Source organism: Podarcis bocagei (genome assembly GCF_964188305.1).
Source record: "Podarcis bocagei genome assembly, chromosome: 5".
In the NCBI taxonomy this organism is placed as follows: Eukaryota; Metazoa; Chordata; class Lepidosauria; order Squamata; family Lacertidae; genus Podarcis; species Podarcis bocagei.
The window spans coordinates 88944937-88972662 of NC_138129.1; the positions used below are offsets into that span (position 1 = coordinate 88944937).

General features: G+C 44.3%; 1 protein-coding gene across 2 annotated transcripts in view; it reads left to right on the forward strand.

Moving 5' to 3' along the window:
- Positions 1 to 27726, forward strand: part of BRINP3 (BMP/retinoic acid inducible neural specific 3) — a 268970-nt gene that overhangs the window by 207497 nt on the left and 33747 nt on the right. For both annotated transcript variants that reach the window (XM_081194376.1, XM_081194377.1), the window contains exon 7: positions 16204 to 16426. In XM_081194376.1, coding sequence (XP_081050502.1) covers positions 16204 to 16426 — 223 coding nt within the window. The remainder of the gene's footprint in view (positions 1 to 16203; positions 16427 to 27726) is intronic.

A 27726-nucleotide genomic window follows, 5' to 3' on the forward strand; every position in this document is an offset into this window, starting at 1 on the left:
GGGGCCAGACCCCCTCCCCCCAAGTTGATGAGCACTGCCATTCAAATGGTGTGCGTGCACCAAGTCATGTTATTGATTATGTGGGGTAGGCTTTCCTGGGGCCCCCAATATTTTTTTCCCAAGTTGGCACCCCTGGTTCCCCACACAATTTAGAACCATGCTACAGAAGTTACTCTCACAACATGTGAAACATGTGCAGACCAGTCAACGAGGACACGTCAGAGCAGGTGGGGCCAGTACAGGAGACCCCACTGCCCCCCCCATGTGATTTCAACAATGTGAGTGGGTGTTTCTGCCGTCCTATGTTGTGCTCTCCGTATGAGGGAACTCTCATCAGGTCAGTCTTTAGGGTTGTGTTGACCTTTGCCAAATCTTCCCACCTATCATTTCTTTTCTTTCCATCTGGCCGGTGAAAAGGAGATTTGGTAATAATGCAGTCTTGCTGCATTTTGAAGCTGGAAGCATATAACTGAAGTTCACATCAGGTTAATTGGAAGGAGGTTTTTGTCCCGTCCCCCCCTCTTCGGAGGGAGGAGCAGCTGTCTTGGTTGCTCAGCACAGTACGTTTTGTGACTGTTCTGACTAGAACATACCAGGGCCTCAATCAGGAGCGGCGTCTCATTCATATGCAAAGCAACCTTCACTCCCAGTCTTAATTGAAAGGCTCTTTGTGGAGTGCAGGGGGGGGGGAGAGACTAGAAAAGAAGATTCACTGGCAGCTCAAGGTACTTTTTAATCGTTGAGACAAAATATATTAATCAATACAGTCCACTCCATTGGCCCCCAGAGCTAGACAGAGATGGCCTGCCTCTCTCTCTCTCTCTCTCTCTCTCTCTCTCTCTCTCTCTCTCTCTCTCTCTCACACACACACACACACACACACACACTGGGTTTTGAGCACAGCAAAAATAAATAAATAAACCCTCAGAGCTCATAACTTCATTATTGTTTTCTCTATTATCTTACAGGGGTGTTAATTTGCCTTTGAGTAATTAACTCCCCCGTGTGATTGTTAAGAAATTTAATCAATAACAGGGCGCGGGGGGGGGGGGAATCAAATCTACCAAGCTGTCACTGCTTCAATTATGATTGTCCCCCCCACCCCGAGCATCTCCCCCGCCCCCCGTGGAGGTATCTCTGTTTTACTGATGTGAACAGGTGCACCATACATAATTTCTTTGTGGAGCCAATATTTAAATTCCTTCCTTCCCCTAACCAAATAGGAAGGCACAACCAATCCATGATCTGTAATCTAATCACCTCATTTTCAGCTCTAAAAGCATTAGCGGCCACCTGCTAGCGCCGCACCTGGCAATCCTACTTATTAAAAGTCACACAGGTTTTTGCGCGCTTAAGATACATGGCGCTGTTTTGATGACACTTTAATAAAGCAGAAAGATGAGAAGGTCAGACCTGAGAGACTCCTGCTTATGTCCACCAGGTACTTCACAGCATATAATTTCTTGCAAACGTGGTAAAAATAAAAAAGGAAGGATTGTTCTTGAGGGGATTACAATCTGCTTTTCCTGCTATTTTTTTTTAAAAAAAGAATCTATGCTGTTGCATCTCTCTTCCTAGTTGCGTGTTGAGTCCCACAATACCACCCCCAAAAATTCACACTTCACACATCAATTTTTGTTTAAGGTTTTTGGCATAATTTTGGCCACAACTTTATTCAAAATACAAAAAATGTGAGTGGTTGCTTAGGCATTGGTTATGACTATCTGTCCTTGCCCTCAAGGACAGAGCTGGCCCTTCCAGACACCAACGGAAGCCAGCGTGGGAAACAAGTATTGGGTGAGAAAATGAAGCTGGGCAACAGTCCCTCACTTCTCACCCTCATGTTCCTGTGGGGCTTGCACGGCCCAAGTCTGATGCCAGGGACAAGGACTAAAAGAATGGCAAGCCCCTGGATTCCTTTAATGGAATTCCCTTTCCGCATCATTTGGAGGGGTAGGCACTTACCCCTCCAAGCACCAATTTAACCAATGCCTAACCGCCAACCTTACAAGTTGTGACGATTTGCTACGCAGTAGGCAAAAACCAAATGGCACCAGCCAATCAGCCAGATGGCAAAATTCCTACCAGGCCCCCACACCAAGGCGGACGACCCCATGACAGGCATAGCAAGGTCAAGCGATCAAAAAAACCACCCTATTAAAGGGAGGGAGGGCGGGTGATCCGATGCAAAACAGCCAAGAGGACGCCCAACGTCTGGCCCCTGTATTTAAAAACTCTGACCCCTCCTCCAAATTGGAAACAATCAAAACTCCCCAGCAACCCAATTTAACCACTTAAAGGCTTGGGTTCCTCACCAGATCTCCCTAGTCACGGGAGGGTGGTTTGTTCCCCCAACCGCAACACGTGCTCTCTGTTCGGGAGAACACACTTTGGCTATTATGAATTAAAATCTGCTGAGCTGTAGTCCCAGGCAACCAGTGGTGAGAGATGGGGGCTCATGCAGCAGCAATGACCCCCCCCCCGGCTACAGCTGCATCAAAAGAGGCTGTGAATGAGGTAGGGCTCATTAGCCACAGATAAGGAGGTTGGTTACGTTTAAACCTTCTCCTTTCCGAGGGAGATGTGTTATAAATGAAACTGCATGGTATATTAAGTGCAAGAACATAATCAATGTGCTTATTTTTACACCTAAATAGCTGCTGCAGGGACTCCCAAAGGCGTGCAATTGTAGCGTGTGTGAAGGTTTGTTGGTGGGGCGCCCTTAACCAATTGTATTCCTGATTGAAACTCAAGCACCCGAAGCTATTTTAGTAGAAAACCCTGTTTCCACCCCAAGGCTAATAGCATCTATAGCAGGCTTCCTTAACCTTGGCCCTCAAGATGTTTTTGGCCTACAACTCCCATGATCCCTGTCTAGCAGGACCAGTGGTCAGGGACGATGGGAATTGCAGTCTCAAAACATCTGGAGGGCTGAGGTTGAGGAAGACTGATCTATAGGGCAGTTTAGTAGGGAGTATGCTAGTGGGGGGGGGACTACCACCCTCCCTCCCCATTTGCAATGGTCTCAATCCTTCTTCCCCCACACCTGAGATGGCTATTTGAACTATTGTACAACACATGAATTGATTTGACACCATTATTCTAATATTTGGGATGAATAGATGATTAGATTCCAGTCTATTTCAATTTCGCATGTGTTCAGCTATGAGAATATTGCTTTATCAAAGTGCCACACTTTATATATATATATATAAACACCACATTAAAAACCAGATCTTTAAATGCATTTTCTCCACATTTTTCCTAATTTGTGTATTTTGTATGCATATTGACCTATAATATCCATTTTCCATTTGGGTATGTTTTTCGATCTGAAAACTGTATCACAAAATTCAGAGGAGTGGAAAAACTGAAAGATAAATGTGTAGGAAACCACATATCTATCTGGGAAGTGTGAATCAGGTTGGTTTACTGAAAATTGTAGTTTGGGCAAAATCCTGTGTAACACTTCCATCTATCTTCTCAGAACAGAGCAAAGTTTAAAAGTGAGCTGAAATGAATTTTGACCACTCTAGCATTATATCTTTATATTATATACAGAGCAACTATGCAGGATCCAAATGTAATATAATTCCGCCCCCCGCCCCCCCAACCAAATCTCAGAACAAATCTGTGACTTCATTTTCTATACACAGATAGCAAAGAGTTTCAGTGAAAGGATTAAATGATTTATAGAAAGAAGTTTAAAGTTCAGCTCCACTGCATTTTCCCACAAAAAGAATAAGCCCATTTCAAGCTGACAGATTTTTGTTGTTTTCAGTATATGTATATTTCTCATAGGAAGTCCTTTTGTCTTCAGTGGAATTAAATAATGCATCACGGACAACTGAAATTCACTGGAATGTAGCAATAAATATATGGCCTTTTATAGCATTGCTTTTCGGAAATGTGAGGTTCTGCATTTTTAAAAGTCGTACGTCTCTCCTAAATTTCTACAGTGACACCTTAAAAAATATTAAGGCAGAACCTTATTGAACACATATTGTATGGGATCATTGGAGAAACTGCTACCATTGCAGATAAAATTTCAGCAACTTTGTGTTTGAGTATTTCAGTTTGTTGCTGCTACTGATATTTGACCCTCCTGTTATTTGCACTGATCACAGTTAAAGGGAGATGGGAGGCATAAGGTTTGCTTTATTCAGAGTATAGAACAAATCAGAATGCAGAATAAATCAGAATGCACCCTAACAAGCATGTATTGAACATACCAGATAAGTGACAATTTCCCCTGCTTTTGCCGTCCATGACACGCACCCCCAAAACAGAAATTTACTAGATAGGTAGTTAGCATCTCTGGTTGGTGGGTTACACTGAATTTGGTGGATCACTTTTACAGGCCAGGAGTGTTGCAGATTTGGGGAGGGTGTACAATTCGATCTTTCCTGAAGAAAGAGATTCTTTGGGATACTAAATGGGTGCTTTGTATCTCACGGCTCTTTCTCTTCCCCTGTGCTCCAATAAGATCTCTGCTAAGAAATGGAGCTTTGTAGATCATTCTATTCTTCTCTACATTCATTCACGCTGTCCAATAGCAACAGTTCTCTGGAAAGTTTACACTGTCCTCACCCTTGGAGTGTCCTCGTTTTCCAGGGACAGCCCCAGAATTACAAAAGGCATCCTGGTTTCTGATTTGATCCCTGAATGCCCCCGTTTGCCCTGCCAGCACCGTTGCAGCTGAACTCAGGGAGGAGGATGAGCTCTCGTTTATCCACCGTGGTGGCAGCTGCAGTGTTGGCTATAGGGCAGAATCGTGTTGTCTCTCCATGGCCGCTGCTAGCTGCCTCCTCCCTTGGGCAGCTCGTAGCAACTGCTCAAGAGCAGGGAAGGAGGAGGAGAGGCTGTGGCGTGTGATACACTGGCTCCGAGGTGCAGGCAGAGGGCTTTGCCACCCTGGATGGGAAGAAAGGGGGAACAAAGCACAAGGAGTCTTGACTTTTTTCAATTAAAAAATGCTTTGTGCATTCACGTCTGATCTTGCCCCTTATAAAATTTATTTACTGGTGTGTTGTTTGCTTTTTGTAAATCGATCAAAGAATGAAATAGAATAAAACCAGGATTAACGGGTTTTCTGAGGACGGTGGAGGGTGTGTGTGTGCTGTGTTCCATAGGTTTCCCAGTGGTGGCATGCAGCCTTCTTCTGATAGGAAACGCTCTGCGGTGAGCGGGAACACAACAAAAAATGGGGTTGAGAAGGGTCAACTTGTGGGGGAGTGAGAAATGTCCCTATTTTCATCTGAGGAATGTTGGAGGGTATGACACTGAACATGGAAAACCGTAATAGAAATCAAAATGCAAACCTAAAGTCTGAATCAGAAGAAAATCAGCAACAGCATAAAGTAAAATTAAAATTACTGGCAGCAGTTAATATTAACTCCAACTAATCCAGAAAGCGGCAGCTAGACTGGGATGGGGAGTGGCCGCCGAGACCACATAACACCGGTCTTGAAAGACCTACATCGGCTCCCAGTACACTTCCGAGCACAATTCAAAGGGTTGGTGCTGACATTTAAAGTCCTAAATGGCCTGAAGGAGCATCTCCACCCCCATCGTTCTGCCCGGACACTGAGGTCCAGCGCCGAGGGCCTTCTGGCAGTTCCCTCACTGTGGGAAGCAAAGCTACAGGGAACCAGGCAGAGGGCTTCTCAGTAGTGGCACCTGCCCTGTGGAATGCCCTCCCATCAGATGTCAAGGAAATAAACAACTATCTGACTTTTAGAGGACATCTGAAGGCAGCTCTGTTTAAGGAAGTTTTTAATGTTTGATGCTTTATTGTATTTTTAATATTTTGTTGGAAGCCGCCCAGAGTGGCTGGGGAAACCCAGCCAGATGGGTGGGGTATAAATAATATGTTGTTGTTAATATAAAGGATCTAAAAATATCTAAGATTTTAAGATGGAAGCACATGGGAAAGAAAAACATCTTCAAATGGCACCCAAAAGACTGCAGGCAAATCTCTTTGGGAAGGGCTTTCGATAAGCCACCACTGAGAAACTTCTTCCACCATTTTATTCTCCTGCTTCTCAGATCCATGACAAGGCCTACATCAGATGATCTTGAGGTGTGGACAGAGATATACAGGAAGAGTTTATCCTTCAGATGACTTGGACCTGAGCCATTTAGAGTTTTAAAGATTAATACTAGCACTTTAAATTGGACTGGAAGCCAGTGCAGATGTCAGAGCAGGTATAGAACATTTTGAGGAGAGTTCTTAGTTGTGCTTTCCTGGAGCTTTGCCACAACCTGAGTCTACATGTCTTCCAGAAACGGTTCCATTCCTCAATGGGAATTTAATGGAAGACATTGAGTCACAAGCCTTTTAAGTTGGAGGATGCCCCATTAAATTTGGCGGCACTTACTTCCTATTTGAGTAAACTTGCCTAGGACTTGGCTGTGCGTACAATAATAACAATAATAATGGATTAAAACCTATTGAGAAAGAGAGGGAGAAATGTTTACATGCTGTACCCAGCATATAAATTGCAATCTGAGCCTACAGTGAATTGAAAGTACAATTAATTCATTGTTTATTTGTTTTTAAGGAATTGGGAATTTATTATTTCTGTTCCATGCAATAATATGGAATATTAAATCTTTATACAAGGGTGGCGCTGTGGTCTAAACCACTGAGCCCATTGGACTTGCCAATCAGAAGGCCTGTGGTTCAAATCCCTGCGATGGGGTGAGCTACCATTGCTCTGTCCCAGCTCCTGCCAACCTAGCAGTTTAAAAGCACACCAGTGCAAGTAGATAAATACATACCACTGCGGCAGGAAGGTAAACGGTGTTTCCATGCGCTCTGGTTTCCATCACAGTGTTCCGTTGCGCCAGAAGCTGTTTAGTCATGTTGGCCACATGACCCGGAAAGCTGTCTGTGGACAAATGCCGGCTTCCTCGGCCTGAAGCGAGATGAGCGTCACAACCCCAAAGTCGCCTTTGACTGGACTTAACCACCCAGGGGTCCTTTACTTTTTACTTTTAAACCTTTATGTTAAAAAATATGTGTTGATTATTTAAATTTGGCGGCTGTTGATGTTTGGAAAAGAAAATGAAAGAAATAACTGCAATTGCCATATTACATATGCTTAAGAATATGGTAGTGGGGTTGGTGAGGGTGTTTTAAAACATAAATATCACTCAGGGACTTTTGTAATGTTGTGCAGCTACTTTTGTCGAAATAATCTCCACGCCTTACATATATGTGAAGAGTAACATAATTTCCCTTTGCATCCCCACACAGAAGATGGAATTGGATTGTTGTGTTGTAAGACCATTGCCAGATCATTAATTTAAAGACACAGATCTTGTATTCTCTAGACCCTGCAAAGATAGTGGTGTCATTTATGATTTAGCCACTGATCTCTGGAACTATTTAGTGAATGATTTGAGCAGCCAGCATTTGAAGGGAGAAGCTTGTTTTTTATATCACTTTAGTAACACCCTACTGATAGTACAGTGGTATCTCGGTTGTTGAATTTAATCCATTCTGGGAGTCCGTTTGACTTCTGAAAATGTGGCTTCCGATTGGATGCAGAAGCTCCCTGCACTGGAAGCCGTGGAAGCCGCATTGGACGTTCGGCTTCCAAAAAATGTTGGAAAACTGGAAGACTCACTTCCAGGTGTGTGGCGTTCAGGAGCCAATTTGCTCGGGAGCCAAGCTGTTTGACAACCAAGGTATCACTGTATGTGTGAGAACTGAAACCTGTGGAAGAAGATGGTTGGATATGATATGGCAGAGGATTTGCACCAAATCTGACCAGCCACATCACATAAGAACATGAGAAGAGATTGCTGGACCAGGCCAATGGCCCGTTTGGTCAAGCAGCCTGTTTTCACAGGAGCTAACCAGATACCTGTGGGAAACCTGCAAATCAGGATCTGGGCATAAGATCTCTCTCCCCTCTGTAGTTTCCAGTAACTGGGATTCAGAAGCATGGATGCAGAGCATTGCATCTATGGTCCATGAAGACAGAGCTTAGCCTTCACCATTACGAGTTGTCACTGATAGATGTTAGAAAGACCATACCATGAGGAATAAAGCCTTGCTCAGCACGGGGACCCCTTGTCCCAGCTGGTTAATACTTTATCTTCATGCACGGCTCAGAGAAAGAAAGAGGAGCGTGTAGCATGGAGCCTCTGGGTTGGTGAGTCTTGGTAAGTGCCTGAACTTCTGGTCTTGCCTGGTCAAGAGGTCAGTACCTTGTGCCTGCTGTACATCATGCTCTCATGCTCCCAGCAATTAATCTCATGAATCCTAGAACAGAGAGCACATGCTCCAAGTTAATGTACAGCTTGCTTGTGGCTTTGGCCATTGCCATTCATCATCAGGATTTGCTCTTGTAGGAATAGTGGCTAATATCCAAAGATTAGCAACATCACTGTCTGTGCTGCAAAGCCAGCTTTGCATCGACGTGGCTGTCTGCCGTGCTCCGTGGCACAGCCCACTTGACATTAAGAGGTTTTTCAAAAGCAGTTTATAATATTGACGATGACGATATGTATGTTTATGTCAATCCAACTTAATGGGAGGAGAGCTACCCATCTCCCCCCAAAAATACTCCAATTGGACACACTCAAAGCATATCTCTGGATCCTAGCCAATGTCTGTTTCTGGGAGATCTTGAAAAATGCTGAATTTGTGCAAATCTTTATGGCAGAATTAACCTTTGTTCTAGTTCTGCCTGTACAAATTTCGCTAGCCCGTAGAATATGCTATCTCTCTATATATCACTCCCTTTTAATAGCAAACTGAACTAGCGAGTGGTGACAGAAATGGAGTCGAAACAGGACCGCTGAGAAAGAAGGGAGGCGTATCAGGAAAATTTCAAAGCTTGTAGAAGTAAAACAAACAAACAAAACCCCAACCCAACATATTTTTAAAGGCATAATAATAATAATAATAATAATAATAATAATAATAATTAATAAATAAATAATAATTTATTATTTATAAACCGCCCATCTGGCTGGGCTTCCCCAGCCACTCTGGGCGGCTTCCAAAAAAATATTAAAATACTGTAATACATCAAACATTAAAAGCTTCCCTAAGCAGGGCTGCCTTCAGATGTCTGGTAGTTGTTGTTCTCTTTGACATCTGGTGGGAGGGCGTTCCATGGGGAGGGCGCCACTACCGAGAAGGCCCTCTGCCTGGTTCCCTGTAACTTGGCTTCTCGCAGTGAGGGAACCGCCAGAAGGCCCTCGGTGCTGGACCTCAGTGTCTGGGTAGAACGATGGGGGTGGAAACGCTCCTTCAGATATACTGGACCGAGGCCGTTTAGGGCTTTAAAGGTCAGCACCAATACTTTGAATTGTGCTCGGAAACATACTGGGAGCCAATGTAGGTCTTTCAAGACCGGTGTTATATGGTCTCGGTGGCCGCTCCCAGTCACCAGTCTAGCTGCCATGTTCTGGATTAGTTGTAGTTTCCAGGTCACCTTCAAAGGTAGCCCCACGTAGAGTGCATTGCAGTAGTCCAAGCGAGAGATAACCAGAGCATGCACCACTCTGGCGAGGCAGTCGGCAGGCAGGTAGGGTCTCAGCCTGCGTATCAGATGGAGCTGGTAAACAGCTGCCCTGGACACAGATTTGACCTGTGCCTCCATGGACAGCTGTGAGTCTAGAATGACTCCCAGGCTGCGCACCTGGTCCTTCAGGGGCACTGTTACCCCAATCAGGACCAGGGAGTCCTCCACACCCACCCGCCTCCTGTCCCCCCAAAACAGTACTTCTGTCTTGTCAGGATTCAACCTCAATCTGTAAGCTGCCATCCATCCTCCAACTGCCTCCAGACACTCACACAGGACCTTCACCGCCTTCACTGGTGACTCCCCCCTCCCCAACAGCCCAGGACATACTTGGCCAAACAAATGTAAAATGTCATTTGGAAAAGGAAAATGGAACCAGGGAGGAAGAAATAGTTTCCTGGGGGAGGGCATGGCTGGCTGGAACCTTGAACGAGCCACAGTGGGGGTCTATTCCTGCATTCTTTTGGAGGCCCCACATGCTACACAGGAGAGCCAGTGTGGTGTAGTGGTTAAGAGCGGTAGACTCCTAATCTGGGGAACCGGGTTCGCGTCTCCGCTCCTCCACATGCAGCTGCTGGGTGACCTTGGGCCAGTCACACTTCCTTGAAGTCTCTCAGCCCCACTCACCTCACAGAGTGTTTGTTGTGGGGGAGGAAGGGAAAGGAGAATGTTAGCCGCTTTGAGACTCCTTAAAGGGAGTGAAAGGCGGGATATCAAATCCAAACTCTTCTTCTTATTATTATTTATGATGTTTTTATGTCCAGGGAAGCATATGCTATTTTGACTGACAGCACTGAAAGAAATTGAAATTCATAATGGAATATTCTCTCCTTTTGCACTCTATTCTCTGTCAGTGTTTATTCACCTGTTATTCAAACAGAGTGTGGGTAAGCAGCCTTTGGCTACATCCTTTGGCTACAATAATAAGGCAGGGAAATATCGCTGGAGTTTTCTGAGCATTGTGCAAAGTGACAGACAAGGCCATTTAGGATTGCTGCCTAGGCAGCCACTTTAAAATGCTGATTTTGACAGGGCTAATGCAAAGTACATTTTACACAGAGCTATATTTACCATCAATTGTTAAATCCAAGAACAGCCATCTTCCACTTTGTCTTCACGAGATGAATCGGTAAAACACAGGCACTCCCAGGCGTTCCTAGCTGAAATGATGTTATTCAATGTAGGACTGGAGTTCAAGTCAATTATCAAATGTTAATTCTTTGTAGCAATAAGCAGACCTTCCCTATGCACTGCGGGGGGGGGGGGGAGATCCAGAGCAAACAGATGAATTGTCCAGACACCTGGTAGAAGTTCACAAATTAATCCATGCTATGGATTAAGTCTGGCAAAAAGAAAATTCTTAAATGCTTTTTCAGGGTGTGCTGGAGTCCTCTTTGCCACTTCTCAGGCTTACTGGGGGAAAGACTGCAGGACGTTCTGTAATAGGGCTTGATGCCTGTTAAGTTGTGGGTGAACATATCAGATGACACAGTGATTCTCCAAGCAGCTCTTGTTTATTCACAGGTCAGAACAGAAGTGAACTGAAGGGTTCAGCCAGCCTGCTTACCTATATAGAGCTTCAGTACAACATAACTGTAACAACTTTCTGTAACTATCCAATCGCTGAATGTCACTTTCGATCTTTTATTTGCATATGTGGACCTGAGCTATCTACAGTATCCCTCTGCTGGCCCAGGGTGAGAACTTCAGTACATAACAATGCCCTAGATGCATAGGTCAAATTGTTAGCATATTAGCAGTGCATCATTGAATCAGTTGCAAACTGTTGACTCCATTCACATAATTATGGGCACTGTAGTTTATATTTTCCAGCAACCCTTAACAAACTGCAGTGCCCAGAACACACTGAGGAGGATAATGTGTTTTAAAGGTATAGCCCATGCACTTTCCCTCTCCACTGAACATAGGGGGAGGAAAATTTGGAATTTCCATTTATGTTGTGTAGCAAACTGCACTTTCCCATTCCATCCAAATATTTGGAAAGTATAGTGTCAAGAAAATCAGATTTTTCTGTTCTGGCCTTCTTCCAAAGCATTTTCTGGGTGGAGAAGTGACCTCATGAGAAAGCGGTTTCTTTCTCACTAATTGTACAGGATCTCATGGCTTGCATGAGTGACGCAGGGTATCCAAGGTCAAGATGGAGCTTCACTAATTGGGTCTGGAGGCCTCTGTGGTGAAGTAGCATGTGCACTCAGTTCTGTAGAGTTACATCTTGGGAGATGTCTGATTGGCCAAGGTCATTGCCAGCTGCTATGAACTATGTAAGCTACCCACATTCCTTTTGTGTGTTGCCTCACGTTCTAGTTTCTGGGGTCTGTGCCTGAAATTTGCCTTGCTTTTTCATTTACAATTTTCTTCCTGGCATCCATGCTTACTGTGTTTCTGCTGTATTTTTGCCTGTTGGCGATATATAGAGCTATTTCTTGTTGGAATTGTCTACATTTGTGCCTTCAAAATTTCACCTTTAAGAAACTCCCATCCATGTTGGACTCCCTTCCCTTCAAGTATTTTTGATCATGGGATCTCACCCATTAGTTCCTTAGATTTTTGAAATCAGCTTTCTTAAAGCCCAGATTTTGTGTCTGACTACACTCAGCTTTTCCTTGCCTCTGTGTTATGAAACCCAAGAGGACACAATCACTTCCTCCCAAGGTTCCTAGTACTTCCACTTTGTCAATCAGTTCTTCCCTGTTGGTGATAGGGCCAAGACAAATGATCCCCTTCTTGCTTCTTCTACCTACTGGGGAATGAAATTGTCCAGGAGGCAATTGAGGAATTTGTTGGACCTTGCATTCTTGGCAGAGTTTGGGTTCCAACAGATATCAGGGTAGTTCTAGTTAACTTCGTCTCTTGCCCTCATTCCTGCCTAGGCCCTTAATCACATTCCAAAGGATACCTGTGCATTTTGCTGATTAGAGTACAATAAATTTAATAATCCTTGAACAGTAAGAACTCGTGTTGCAGTTTCACAGCTCATGAAATGTGTCAGTTTAAGATATGAGACAAATACCGCTCCCCCCCCACCGCCACCGCCGCCTTTTCTCTCTCTCTCTCTCTCTCTCTCTCTCTCTCTCTCTCTCTCTTGCAAAGCACTGTGACTTCACAGTAGCCTTATCTCTCATTACTCTGGATACAATGCGATATTCATTAGAAAAGAATACAGGACATGATTTCATTAAGAGTTAGCAAGTTCTCTTCTTAGCAACCTTCCCTCCTGCTCCCACCCCCTCGGTTTTGTACTGCGAGTGAATATAATGCAAACCTTTCTTATCACATATAAACAGCACATCAACTTTGTACATTGCATGTTGTTCTTGAACAAGTAAGTGGAGATAGTGAAGGTTCCTTTGGCGCGTCACTGCAAGATTATGGAATTATGGGATGGCTGAAAGTAGGACACGAGCACAGCAGCGCTTGGAACTTGTACATCGTGGCTAGGCTTAGCCTCCATGAATTTGTCTAACTCCCTTTTCAAGTCATAGAGACCACAAGGGCCATCGAGTCCAACCCCCTGCCAAGCAGGAAACACCATCAGAGCACTCCTGACATATGGTTGTCAAGCCTCTGCTTAAAGACCTCCAAAGAAGGAGACTCCACTACACTCCTTGGCAGCAAATTCCACTGTCGAACAGCTCTTACTGTCAGGAAGTTCTTCCTAATGTTTAGGTGGAATCTTCTTTCTTGTAGTTTGGATCCATTGCTCTGTGTCCGCTTCTCTGGAGCAGCAGAAAACAACCTTTCTCCTTCCTCTATGTGACATCCTTTTATATATTTGAACATGGCTATCATATCACCCCTTAACCTCCTCTTCTCCAGGCTAAACATGCTAAACAGGCTAAACAAGTCATCCAAATTGGTGGCTGTTACTAGATCTTGTGGTAGTTAATTCCATAGTTGAGCTTCCTTGCATTTTTTTTCTAAACTCAAAAACTACATTATTATTATTATTATTATTATTATTATTATTATTATTATTATTATTAGGTTGTGACCAATATTTGCCCTTCACAGGGAAGACTCATTAAAAAGAATGACCAACTTAGGCCTATTAATCCCAATGTGTCTACTAGATACAACTCTTCATATATATAAATAGTCCACTCAGATATTCAATTTGTTTCACATACACTTCTTGGTAATCTGGTCCAGCACTAGGATTTGGCATCATCAGGCATGCTCCAGAAGATGACCGACAATGAATCCTTGGAGCCTCCTGGTTGTTGCTGTTGCTAGCCTTCTCCAAGCAAGCAGTGAGAGGAATGGGGAAAAGGAGAATTAATTCCCGTAAGCCTGTCCCTCTCCCAGAAGGAGAGGAGAGCAAAAGTGTCAGTGGCAACCAGGAGGCAGAGGTGGGTGGACTCCGTGTGAATCCTCAGACAGGCTCCTTGCAACAGCCTTGTGAAGGAAGCGAGTCTAATTACCTGTACGTTGCTGAGCATTTTAATTGCTAAAACATTGATAAATCAGGGGGAAACTGTCAGGGTGTCTAGCAATTGTAAAAATGGAATAATTCTGCAGTGCAAAATTGACAGCAGAAGAGGTTGTGGGTGGAGTGAATAAGGTTTTCTCGAGACAGTGGTGAACGGCACCACATACAGGATAAGTGGTAGAAAGAGAGAGAGAAAAGGGGTGGCCACCCACCCACTCTTGGTTCTGACCCTACTCATTTTTTTTTGTTCTGGTCCTGCCCACTTTTGGCTCTAGCTACATCCTCCATTTGTTTGAAGCCCCAACCCCGATTACACCCAAAGTAATGCAGCCCTTGACAGAGAAATATTTGGATATTCAAGCCAGTAGCACATTCAGGGCCAAATTTGGGGAATTATTTATTTATTTATTTATTTATTTATTTATTTATTTATTTATACCTCACACATTTGGCTGGGTTTCCCCACCCACTCTGGGTGGCTCCCAACAGAATATTAACAACACAACAAAACATCAAACATTAAAAACTTCCTTAAACAGAGCTGCCTTCCGATGTCTTCTAAAAGTCAGATAGTTGTTTATTTCCTTGACATCGGATGGGAGGGTGTTCCACAGGGCGGGTGCCACGACCGAGAAGGCCCTCTGCCTGGTTCCCTGTAACTTGGCTTCTCGCAGTGAGAGAACCTCCAGAAGGCCCTCGGTGCTGGACCTCAGTGTCCGGGCTGAACGATGGGGGTGGAGACGCTCCTTCAGGTATACAGGGCCGAGGCTGTTTAGGGCTTTAAAGGTCAGCACCAACCCTTTGAATTGTGCTTTGAAATGTACTGGGAGCCAGTGTAGGTCTTTCAAGACCAGTGTTATGTGGTCTCGGCGGCCGCTCCCAGTCACCAATCTAGCTGCTGCATTCTGGATTAGTTGAAGTTAATATTAACCTCTGCACCGACACTTTGAAATGTGCACGGAAATGTACTGGGAGGTGACCAGGGCCCCCAAATTCAGTAGGGTTACTCTACCACATTATGAAGTAGAATCATAGAATTATAGAGTTCAAAGTGTCATTTAGTCCAACCCCCTTGCAATGCAGGAATCTTTTGCCCAACGTGGAGTTCAGACCCATAACACTGAGATTAAGAGTGTCACGCTCTACCAATTGATCTACAAAGTAATACTCATTGCAACCTGAGAGACATAAGATCTTTTGAAGTGAAGGAAGTAAGACTTATGAACATCTCAAGAGGCATTTGTTCTCAAAATGCCCAAGTGTATCCCTTTCCCCAGTACACAGTTATCGCCGCTGAGTTGCATCAGCGCCTATATTTGAATGACGGGTTTCTAAAACACATAACAGGCTGTACATTTGAAAAAATAATGTATACTATTCATTGGATACCCAGTGGATCAGTTCATTCTCTAATTAGTTTATGCATAAGGTCCATACTAGGTCTTCTACCTTTTTCGTTGAACTTTATGAGCTACTTCTGTTGAAATCTACAATTCAATACAATGAATAGTATATACAGTAGTACCTCAGGTTACATACGCTTCAGGTTACATACGCTTCAGGTTACAGACTCAGCTAACCCAGAAATAGTGCTTCAGGTTAAGAACTTTGCTTCAGGATGAGAACAGAAATCGTGTTTTGACGGCGCGGCGGCAGCGGGAGGCACCATTAGCTAACGTGGTGCTTCAGGTTAAGAACTGTTTCAGGTTAAGTATGGACCTCCAGAATGAATTAAGTACTTAACCTGAGGTACCACTCTAATATTTTTTCAAATGTACAGCCGGTTACTTCTTGTGTGTTTACTGAATATGTTTCACGTAACCAGAGATTTGTTGTTGTTTTGAGGAGGGAGTCATACAGCACAATCCCAGGTATATTTACTCTGACGTAAGCCTGACTGATTATCCTGGGTACTTCCTCCCAAGAAAGTGCGGGTAGGGTTGCAAGCCTAATGAAGCCATGCTCAATTTGTCAAATGTGAAGCAACGGAAAGCAGGCTTTTGCACTTCTGAAAAGCTCATGTCACATTAATATTTATCCTGTGTACAACGTTTAAGAATATTGCATTTACCTGCTGTTCTACTGTCCATTAAGGGTGACAAATTAAAGTGATAAAAATGGACACAAGCTAGAGGTAACTGTTGTTTTGCTGCACAAAGGCTCACAGAAGCGTATCTTAAAAGAGTGTTGAATTTTGCCATTTTGCAGATGAATTCAAGTTCTTTATGAAAAGGCTGCCCATGAACTATTTCCTCAACACGTCAGCCATTATGCACTTGTGGACAATGGACTCAAATTTCCAGCATCGCTATGAGCAACTGGAAACCAGCACGAAACAGCTGTTCCTCAAGGCGCAGAAAATTGTCCACAAGCTCTTTAGCCTTAGTAAGAGGTGCCATAAACAGCCACTCATCAGCTTGCCGAGGCAAAGGTAAGAGAAACAAAAGAGAAAATGCAACCAACCTAGGACGGTGTTTCCCAAATGGGGCTAGCTTGTAGAGATGGCGGAAAGTGGTAGAAACGTAAGCTACTACAAACTCGCAAAGATAAGGCTACATTCCTTCAAAATGCCCTACATGTTCAGGAATCACTGACCTAGCACGCTGTTTTGACACTGAAGGGTTATTCACATGGATAGACATGGCAACAGTTTCCAGTTTGATGGCATATTGAGGGAGTGGCTGATACCTTACCTGGTCATGTGATGCATGGAGGGGAGCATTCATTGTGTGGATGTCATTTTTAGTGGCATATCCATGACCGGGATAAGATGCAAAACATGTTCCCCAGCTCTCTCACAGATATCAGGGGAGAGAGTTGGAAGATAAGCCATCCCACTCTTCCAATCTCACCAATTCACCATTTGGGGGCTCTGTAGATTTAACAGCTGTGCATCCTCACTTTTAGGCTGCTTTCCCAATCTTCCATTTGGGAGACGGTAAGGTGATGAGACTTGGGAATATAATTCTCTCCTGTTTCTTTGGTGAATTTGAACATCTAGGAGCTGCCCAGTGGTTTCCAACCAGCTTCTGAAAAGTTGGGGTTGTGTAAATCATCCATCTGATGTGTAATACGAATGATTGGGACAAATCTTCCTAATGCTTTTACTTGTGTATATTCCTCAAGTCAACAGGCACTATGGGTGCATAACATGGGCATACGGGAAAATGTCAGAGTCTCTTTGATAGTGATTTTACACCATTCTTGAACAAAGGGATTGCCAATATCATGATATTTCTATCAGAGTATAGCCAGAGGGTGTGACTCTATTCTACTGCTAAACTGCGTAAATTGTCAAAATGAGAGATTACAATTTGCCTACCATTCTAAAGCCGCAATCCTAAACAAATCCTAAGCAAGCAGTGAGGGAAGGGAGAGATATTATGTCACAGCTGTGCTTAAAGTCTGGCCCTACTCTCCTCCCTACACAGTTATGCCCTATGCATGAGTAATGTGTGGATGGCACTATTGCTGAAAGCTTTCTGTCTCAGGATGATAATCTGCACACTGTGGGCACTGGCTGTGGGTGCCCAGTGTGCTCTGCCCAGTGCTGCAACATCATGACATCACATTGCAATGTCATGACGCTGTAGTGTGGGGCAGGTCACGGCAGGTCATGCGCTCCGGCGCCATAGCAGCAACTGGACCGGGACCTGTGCCTCCACCGTGGGGCCTCACTGGCAGTGACTGTGATCCCCTCTCTCCCAATTCTCCCTCCTTGATCTCCTTTCTGGCACTGCTATTCTCCAACTTCTCCAACTCTGCCACAGTGATCTGCCTCTGCCATGACAGTGATACCCTCTTCCAATCCTTCCTCCTTTCCCTCCCTTTCTACCCCCTTCCTTTCTTTCCTTCCTTCCTTCCTTCCTTCCTTCCTTCCTTCCTTCCTTCCTTCCTTCTTCCCTCCCTCCCTCCCTCCCTCCCCTCCCTCCCTTCCCTTCCAACCCAAGTGATGAAGTGATGTTAACACAAAAACCTCATACATACACTAAGTAAAATAATCTAGGTTTACCATCCCTTCTCTCCCACCCCCAATCTTATACACCAGTGTCTCACATCAAACATAACCAATTTGCAGAAAAAGACTCCGCGACCCGAAAACAGAGGCAATGCGCATATTTTTGTAACCCAATTAAATATTTAATACAGATTATATAAAAGCATGCACACTTCAAAGGGCTCGTTTCACACATTCAGTCATCCCAATGGCTTTTCCCAGCCAAAGCAGGCTGACATGAGGAATGCTAACTAGCGTACAGTGGTACCTCAGGTTAAGTACTTAATTCGTTCTGGAGGTCCGTTCTTAACCTGAAACTGTTCTTAACCTGAAGCACCACTTTAGCTAATGGGGCCTCCTACTGCCACTGCGCTGCTGGAGCACAATTTCTGTTCTCATCCTGAAGCAAAGTTCTTAACCTGAAGCACTATTTTTGGGTTAGCGGAGTCTGTAACCGTATGTAACCCGAGGTACCACTGTAGTCTGAAAGGACAGTGATGAGTCAAGGGATACTGAAGCATTCAGTACAGCTGTCAGCTGGAAAAAGACACTGGTTGTCTCTGTCCCTCTTCTCTCTCTCCCCCTAACGTCTGTCCCTGGCTGAGGCAGCCTAGGATGCAGAATTGCCTCTCTATCTCTCTCTTCTCTATCATTCTCTGTCACAGAGAGGCAGTTCTGCATCCTAGAATCATAGAATCATAGAATCACATAGTTGGAAGAGACCACAAGGGCCATCGAGTCCAACCCCCTGCCAAGCAGGAAACACCATCAGAGCACTCCTGACATATGCTTGTCAAGCCTCTGCTTAAAGACCTCCAAACTAGGAGACTCCACCACACTCCTTGGCAGCAAATTCCACTGTCGAACAGCTCTTACTGCCAGGAAGTTCTTCCTAATGTTTAGGTGGAATCTTCTTTCTTGTAGTTTGGATCCATTGCTCCGTGTCCGCTTCTCTGGAGCAGCAGAAAACAACCTTTCTCCCTCCTCTATGTGACATCCTTTTATATATTTGAACATGGCTATCATATCACCCCTTAGCCTCCTCTTCTCCAGGCTAAACATGCCCAGCTCCCTTAGCCGTTCCTCATAAGGCATCGTTTCCAGGCCTTTGACCATTATGGTTGCCCTCCTCTGGACACGTTCCAGTTTGTCAGCATCCTTCTTGAATTGTGGTGCCCAGAACTGGACACAGTACTCCAGGTGAGGTCTGACCAGAGCAGAATACAGTGGCACTAGCCACCTGCCAAAAGTTAGCGCCAGAGAAAAATGCTTAAACTTTTCTCATTGACTTTGTGAGGCCTTAACCCCTACAAATATATTATTGTGGGGGCTGCAGCACCCACAGCCCCCTTAAGATAGCGCCAGTGGTACACACTTCCTTAGAATCAAAGTCCATTGTCCAAGGGTGTAGCCACTAGGCCAAGGCAAGTTAAGGCTTCCTTAAAAAGGTAAAGGGACCCCTGACCATTAGGTCCAGTCGTGACCGACTCTGGGGTTGCGGTGCTCATCTCACTTTATTGGCCGAGGGAGCCAGCATACAGCTTCCGGGTCATGTGGCCAGCATGACTAAGCCCCTTCTGGTGAACCAGAGCAGAGCACGGAAATGCCATTTACCTTCCCGCCAGAGCGGTACCTATTTATCTACTTGCACTTTGATGTGCTTTTGAACTGCTTGGTTGGCAGGAGCAGGGACCGAGCAACGGGAGCTCACCCCGTTGCGGGGATTCAAACTGTTGACCTTCTGATCGGCAAGTCCTTGGCTCTGTGGTTTAACCCACAGCGCCACCTGAGTCCCTAAATGCTTCCTTGCTTCCTGGTAAAAACCACTTTCTCCCTCCAGTGTAGAAATTAATGTTGGGTGGGGATCTCCCTTTGTTGCCAATAGAAGTTTTTAATGCCCCACCCCCACCCCATACTAATTGGTCTGTGGTGCAAGGGATATTTGTCAAGATCACTCTCAGGAGGGAAGGTTGAAACCTCTCCCCATGTTCTGCAGTGCTGATCATAAACACAAACACACAGCCTAGAACTGCTTTAAAACACACTCACACAAACAAGCGCCCCACATGATTGCTAAGCGCTACATTAGTGTAATTTGTACTCAGGCCCCCGAGTTTGATGTAAATGCAATCACAATTAGGATAAAACTCCAATCCAAACACCCTTTAGTTGGAAGTCAGCCTCCTTGATTTTAGCAGAACATTCTTCCAGGTACATATCTTTCCTCCCACAACCTAAAATACTGTTTATTTTACACATACGTTTTCTATATAGGTGCCCTTGCTATACTGTTTTAGATGTCTGCTGATAACTTCTTTGTTTTAGCAAGCCTACCCAGACATATAATTTAGTCATGTATATTTGTTTTCAATATGTTTTCTGATTTTTTCCAATATGTTTTCTGATTTTTTCCAGTATGTTTTCTGATTTTATCCATATTTTGTTGACAACTATTTTATGTATACTTGTTTTTTAAACAACAAGAAAAACCAGTTTTTCTGGTTTTATGGAGTGATAATTTTATTATGTACACTGCCTAAAGAGTTTTCTGATTTAAGCAGTCTATAAATATAGAAGAAATAATACGAACTTGGGAGTTACAGTGGCATGCATCATGTAGGAATTATGTTTGGAAACCTTTGATTTCTGCCTCTCAGTTGCTCCCAGATGATGTGACCCTCTCCCTTTTAACCATTTAAAGTTCCTACACTCCATGCAGAAAGTATGGCCAGCACATCTCAGGTTAACTCAAGTCTAACAATGAAGGATTACCACATTCAGAAAATGTTATCCCTTGGCCTTGATGGGGAGGGAATGGACCATGGCAAATCACTGGTGCAGGATCTTAGAGTGCACTAAAGCCTGCCTGCAAACACAGACAAATATATTGAATATAGAACAGGCAAGTCAGACATAAGTGACTGTGATAAATTATGCCAAGGCTGGCTCACCGATGAAGCAAGGTGAGATGATCGCTTCAGGCAGCAAGATAATGATGTTGATCTGTATCCCCGCCCCTGTTCCTGATATAGATCTACACTCAGCCCTTCTTCCCTGGCAGCGGGGGTCCACCATTTGAGGGTCCAAGTCTTGGACCAGCCCTGCATTATGCATTCATAAACCTGCAGTCACTGGCTCTTCCAGTTGTAGAACAGGCATGATGTCTTTTCCTGGGGTGAGGAAAGGCTAACAAGGGCTGAGATTGTCCTTGTTTGTTGGGACTATGCTGCCAAATACAATTCCTAGTTCGTAGAAGACAAGTCCTGGGAATCCCAGTCCTTGTGGCAACCATAGTTTGTGGTCTAACTATTGGCTGTGATGGTACTTTTTGGGATGCGAGTGGCGCTGTGGTCTAAACCACTGAGCCTCTTGAGCTTGCCAATCAGAAGGTCAGCGGTTCGAATCCCCGCGATGGGGTGAGCTCCTGTTGCTCTGTCCCAGCTCCTGCCAACCTAGCAGTTTGAAAGCACACCAGTGCAAGTAGATAAATAGGTACCACTGTGGCAGGAAGGTAAATGGCGTTTCTGTGCACTCTGGTTTCTGTCATGGTGTTTCCCTTGCGCCAGAAGTGGTTTAGTCATGCTGGCCACATGACACAGAAAGCTGTCTGTGGACAAACGCCAGCTCCCTCAGTCTGAAAGCGAGATGAGTGGCACAACCCCATAGTCCCCTTTGACTGGACTTAACCATCCAGGGGTCCTTTTTTTACTTTGCTTTTTGATCCACTGCAGCTCCTTTGCACATACAGGTCACCACTTGCCATTGCCATTAGAATGAATGAATATGCATGGATAAACCAACCCTTAAAGGGAGCAAAAAGAATTCAAAGAAGAACTCATACCTATTCAAGTTTATATAAAATGGGATGGTTGGTTATCAATATTGATTTATCTATTTCCATTTATAAACAGCTTCCTATGAAACAACTTGAAGCCATTAGCAATGATAACATCAACAATAAAAAACCTAAAACAATTTCAAATATAAAAAACGATTAAGCAATCCCACATGTAGAACCATTTCATATAAAACAATTCAGTTCCAGTGAAGTTACAGAACAGGATAAAACTCACAATTTAGCAAGCCTTGTTGAAGACAGAAGGTATTAAATAGGTGCTGGAAAGACAACAGAGACAGTTTCTGTTTGATATTTAACAGGGAAATCTAAAGGTTGGGTGCTGCCACACTAGGCGTCCAACTCCTTCATCATACAGAATGGACTTCCTAATTAGATGGTATCTGCAAGGCGCCATCACCTGCAGAGTGCAAGATATATAAGGGGAAATATATTTCAAACATCCTGGTCCCAAGCTCTCTAGGGCTATGTGTTAAGTTGTGGGTGAACATATCAGACGACACAGCGATTCTTCAAACAGTTCTTGTTTATTCTCAGGCCAGGACTGAACTGAACTGAAGGGCTCAGTCAGCCTGCTTATATAGAGCTCCAGTACCACGTTACTGTAACAACTTTCTAAAACTATCCAATCACTGAACGTCACTTTCAATCCTTCATTTGCATAACTATCTACAGTATCCCCCTGCTGGCCCAGGGTGAGAACTTCAGTACATAACACTATGGACACCAGGACACGCACCCTGAACTTAGTCTGGTATTCCCAGCCATATTTTCATCTTGCTTCTGTTCCACCCAGAAATATATAAATATGTAAATAATAAATAAATGAAGCTCTCTGCTCCATGGGCTTATCACTAAATTGCTTCCTTCCAGGCCCACATTCCACATTGCTCCAAAATCTGATTTGAATTTAACAAGTTGGGGTTGGGGCATATGCTACAATTCATTTTGGTGTCTCGTCTGCCATCTCCCTAGATTAGCTTGTCAGCGTTTACTTTGGTCCAAGATGTGAAAAGGAAGTCTGCTTGGGAACCAAGGCTTCCTTACTATATAATTTCAGGCTGTAATACCTTCCAGATGGATTTCTCTAATTATAGTATATCCCCGAAGAGAAGAACAATGATGGCTTTTAAGTTATGAAGGGTGACTTTAAAAATGCATTATGATGAAGTGACAGATCCTCCGCCCTCCAGAAGCGTTTTACTCATTGATAGAAGGTCCATAAATCATTGACACGACACTTCTCCTAAATTATCTGTAGTGCCGATTTCCCAGATTCAGTTGGTCATTTTCCAAAGGTATTAAAAGAAGAAGAAGCCAACAGCCTAGACTGTTCTCTTCTTTTACAACCATGCTGTCATTAGGATTCTATCCAGCATCCATTGAAGCTGAGGGGAGCCATAGTAAATAGAATATTCGCTGAAACTATGCCAAGGCAAAATATGATTCACTATACCAACAGTTATTCACTAGAGGGACAGATTGCTGTCTTATGGCAACCATAAATTCAAATCAAGAGCATAATTTTTCTTATAGAAAATGGAGAATGCTTGAAATGCCTTAGAATAAATCATATCGGTTTTATGAGAATCTTGCAGTATGTTATGGGTGCCTTAGCCACCTCTTCTGCCTCCCCGCCAAGTCATTATCAGGCTGATCCTATGCAGAATTACACAGCCCGAGTCTCCCGATTTCAACTGTGCCTCTGACTGCTTGAGATTGGGCCATAGAGGGTCAGATTACTCCAGCGGTAACAAAGAAAACCTTATGGTTAAGTCACTGGTCCTGCCCTACCTCTTTCTAACCTTGTGGAATCTGGATCTCCCGTATCTCATAAAGGAGTCCTGACCAGCCCTGCTACCTGAGATCTTTCCTTTTTTTCCAAGTAAATTTTTATTGTTTTCCTTACATATTCTTTTCCAACAAACCATATTAATGCCATACATTTCCTTTGACTCTGCCGAGTCGTGACTCCCCCCTTCCCTGCAATTGGTATAATTAACCCCTTTCTATCGTGCACATTATTCTCACAATAGTACTATTATACATTGGAGGTATTATGTCAATCCTGCTAGTGTCTTGACCTCTTTACAATTCTCCTTTAAATATTCAATAAATTTACTCCAGTTATTTTGGTATCTTTGGTCTTCCTGGTCCCGGATCCTTCCTGGCAATTTGGCAAGTTCTGCGTATTCTGTCAACTTCACCTGCCACTCCTGGATGGTTGGTATGTTTTGTGTTTTCCATCTTTGGGCCAGGAGGGTTCTTGCTAACAGATTTTGGTCTCCCATTTTGATTTCCATTCCTATTAAACCTAATAGAAACGCTTCCGGTCTTTTGGGGAAAGTTTACCTAAATATTTTTTTAAGTTCATTATAAATTGATTCCCAAAAATTTTTAACCTTGTCACAGGTCCACCTGAGATCTTTTAATGTGAGACGTCATCCCAGGGATTGTACCTGGGACCTTCTGCATGCAAGGCATTGTGAACATTCCATTGAGCAGTGGTCCTTTTGCAAACCCCTCTGCTGCTTTTCTATTCCCCATCCCCTTCCCATAAATAATGTGGTCAGCTTTCGTGACTCATGTAATAATTGTAGTTTCCATGTGACTGGTACAGCCATACCTTGGTTGTTGAATGCCTTGGTACTCATATGTTTTGGCTCCCAAACGATCGAAACCCGGAAGTGAGTGTTCTGGTTTTCGAATGTTTTTTGGCTTCCGCTATTGTTTCTAGCTTGCCTGCACAATTGGAAACCAATCAGAAGCCGTGCCTTGGTTTCCGAACATTTTGGAAGTCGAACGGACTTCCGGAACGCATTCTGTTTGAAAACCAAGGTACGACTGTGATCCCAGGAGACCTTGTTGTTGTTGCTGCTGTTGTTGTCTCCTCCTCCTCCTTCATAATATGCACTTCCATAACAGATATATCAAGGAGGATGTATAAGAATTAAATGAGCAGGAAGCATCCTTAAAAAGCATCATTAAAAACATCTGAAGGGAGGGAGGTGTGGTTCCACTAAAACAGGATACACGTTTTCCCAAACTTGGGTTTCCACCTGCTTTTGGACTACGATTTCCCTCATCGCTGACCACTGGTCCTGCTAGATGCTAGGGATTATCAGAGTTGTAGTCCAAAAACGGCTAGAGACCCAAGTTTGGGAAACCCTGTACTCAAAGAAGCGAAACGAGGAAGTGATTATCCTATTGTGTACGGCAGGCATCCCCAAACTCGGCCCTCCAGATGTTTGGGGACTGCAGTTCTCATCATCCCTGACCACTGGTCCTGTTAGCTAGGGATGATGGGAGTTGTAGTGCCAAAACGTAGTTTGAGGATGCCTCGTGTAGGGTATTCTGGCTCCCATCTAGGCACAGTTGTGCATAATCATCTAGAAAGCCACAACAAGAGTCAGCTGTGGTACAAATGCTCCCGGTTACAAATACATGTGCACCATGTGCTTGTGAATTAAATGGGTCAACAGCACTCGCCCTAATCCATTTCTGCTACCATTTGTTTGAAATCCTGAAGAATGCTTGGAATCCAGCTCTTGAAAGGACACCAAGGACTCTTTGTGTGAAGTTTCTTCTCACTTCAGAGAGCTCCAATTCCCAGGGCTCTTTGGTTTGTGGCTATTAACATTAAACAGGCTTTAAACTGCTTTAAATTTGCAATGTAAACACGTCTAAGTCTTCTATTTGTTAAGGGATTTTCTACTTTCGGATTCATTTAGAGAATTGACCTTTTTTCGTAATGATGTAACCTTTGAGCTGAGAGAACAGGGGAAAAAGGAGACTGCTTTTTGCATACCAGAAATACAATGGAAATCATGGTGGAGTAGACTGTGGCCAAGTGACCTTGTATGTCTGCTCAATCTGATCTTCACATACCTAACTGATGATGGGCAACTTCAAGGCCTTGGTTCTCTCTTCTTGATGTTCTTTATTTTAAAATCAGGTATAGGCCAGACAGTGCTTTAAATAGAGCTCACCCCAAGAAGAGTGCATGAGTATGGCACCAATGGCCCTCCTAATGTGCCAACCAGGGGTTGGCAATGTGCGATCCATGTACCAGATCTGGCCCACGAAGACCATTTTACTCTGGCGAGTCCCCCGAGCGCTGAACTAAGCCAGCGCAGCACAGTGCGGGGACTCACTGAATAGCACCAGAAATCGAGTCTGCGCATGCGCAGATACCAGAAATCGCCTCTGCACATGCGCAGATACGAAAAATCGCTTCTGCGCAGGCACGTTTTTCAGCATCTGAACATGTGCAGAAGCGATTTCCAGCATTGCGCTGCGCCGGCCCGGCCCACAGATGATCTCTGTGGGAGTGATCTGGCCCATGGCTGGTAAGCCTTGCCAACCCCTGGGCTAGACTCAAAAATTCTATCATCTTCTTGCCTGCATCCTCATAAAGATCAATTTGGCACAGAGGTGATTTCTATATATGAAGAGTATATCCAGAACACCAGACATAATACCTATGGAAATAATACCATCAGTCATAAGATTTGTCTAGCCTATAAAGTGATGGTGTGTGTGTGTTTTAATTGGAAAGATATGTGTCAGGGAACTGACATCGGAGCTAGAGGCGGAGGGAAGGCTCTCAAATGATGCTGGAGAAGGGCCCAGCAGGGAGAGAGGCAGCTCCGCAGATGGGGAAGCAAATCAGCGCAACACCAGGGATATAGAGGGGCTGATGGAGGAATCGGTGAGAGGGCTCCAGGACTCTTCACCGGACACCAGCGGGGAGAGCACGGGTCCTCCGCTACACATGCCCACCCTGCGCAGAAGACTTCCGCGCAGAGAGAGTAGGAGGAGACTGGGTGTCAAACAACTTTTATGTTGGAAAAGATTTAAGAAACGCCCACTGACGGATTCTGCTAGCAACTGAGGCAGCCACAAAGTGAAGGGCTGCCCAGACCAGTGGCGTAGCATGGGGGGTGCCAGGGGTGCCGGCCGCACCGGGCGCAACATTTGGGGGGCGCGTCTGGCCGGCCCTCCTCGAGGAAGCAGGAACCCCACTGTCCTCGGACCTCCTCCGAAGGCTGGCGGTGGGGCAGAGAGACCTCCTCCCGCCGCCAGCCTTCGGAAGGCTGTCCTGAAGACTTGTGGTGGGAGCAGTGGCATAGCGTGCGGGGTGCAGCCTGCCGCACCTGGCGCAACATCTGGGGGGGGCGCGGAAGAGACTCGAGTGCTAAAATCCACGGGTTAGGGGGCGCAAATTACTTGCCTTGCCCCGGGTGCTGAGAACCCACGCTACGCCACTGGCCCAGACTGAAAGGTTTAGCAAGGCAACAAAGCCTGGAGAGGCGGCAACTTACGCACGAGCAACCCATACACATTACAATATGTTTTAGGCATTTCCCAAGTTTTCACTGTAAAGGTATTTAATTATACAAATGAACGCGTAAGAAGTCCCATTGAATCAAGCCAATCCTACCTGTGTCATCTGAGCAGTGTGAGAGAGCATCTCCCAGCTGATTTACAAACTTGGATCCACATACAGTTTACACCTGAAATATGTGACTGGTAAATGGAAATGCAACTATTTGTTCACTAAGCTCCTGCACTAAATTATCTCCCTTCAATAGAAATGATTTTATTTTATTTTTTTTCAATTTTCAGTGGCTTAGAATTAATCCCAGTATGCAGACAGGTGCATTTTGTTCCATGTAAATAAACTTCTTAGCCTCCTTTTGTCTTTCTATCGTAAATAGAATTTATATGGTCACTTTATACTTCAAAAATCAGCCTGCATTGAAAGAAATAATCATCGTCTTGAATTAACTGGAAAGTTTTGCAGTCTTTTATAGCATCTGAGCAGCACACAATTTATATTCATTCAATCATCTGGCTTTTCATTTTCATTTTACAA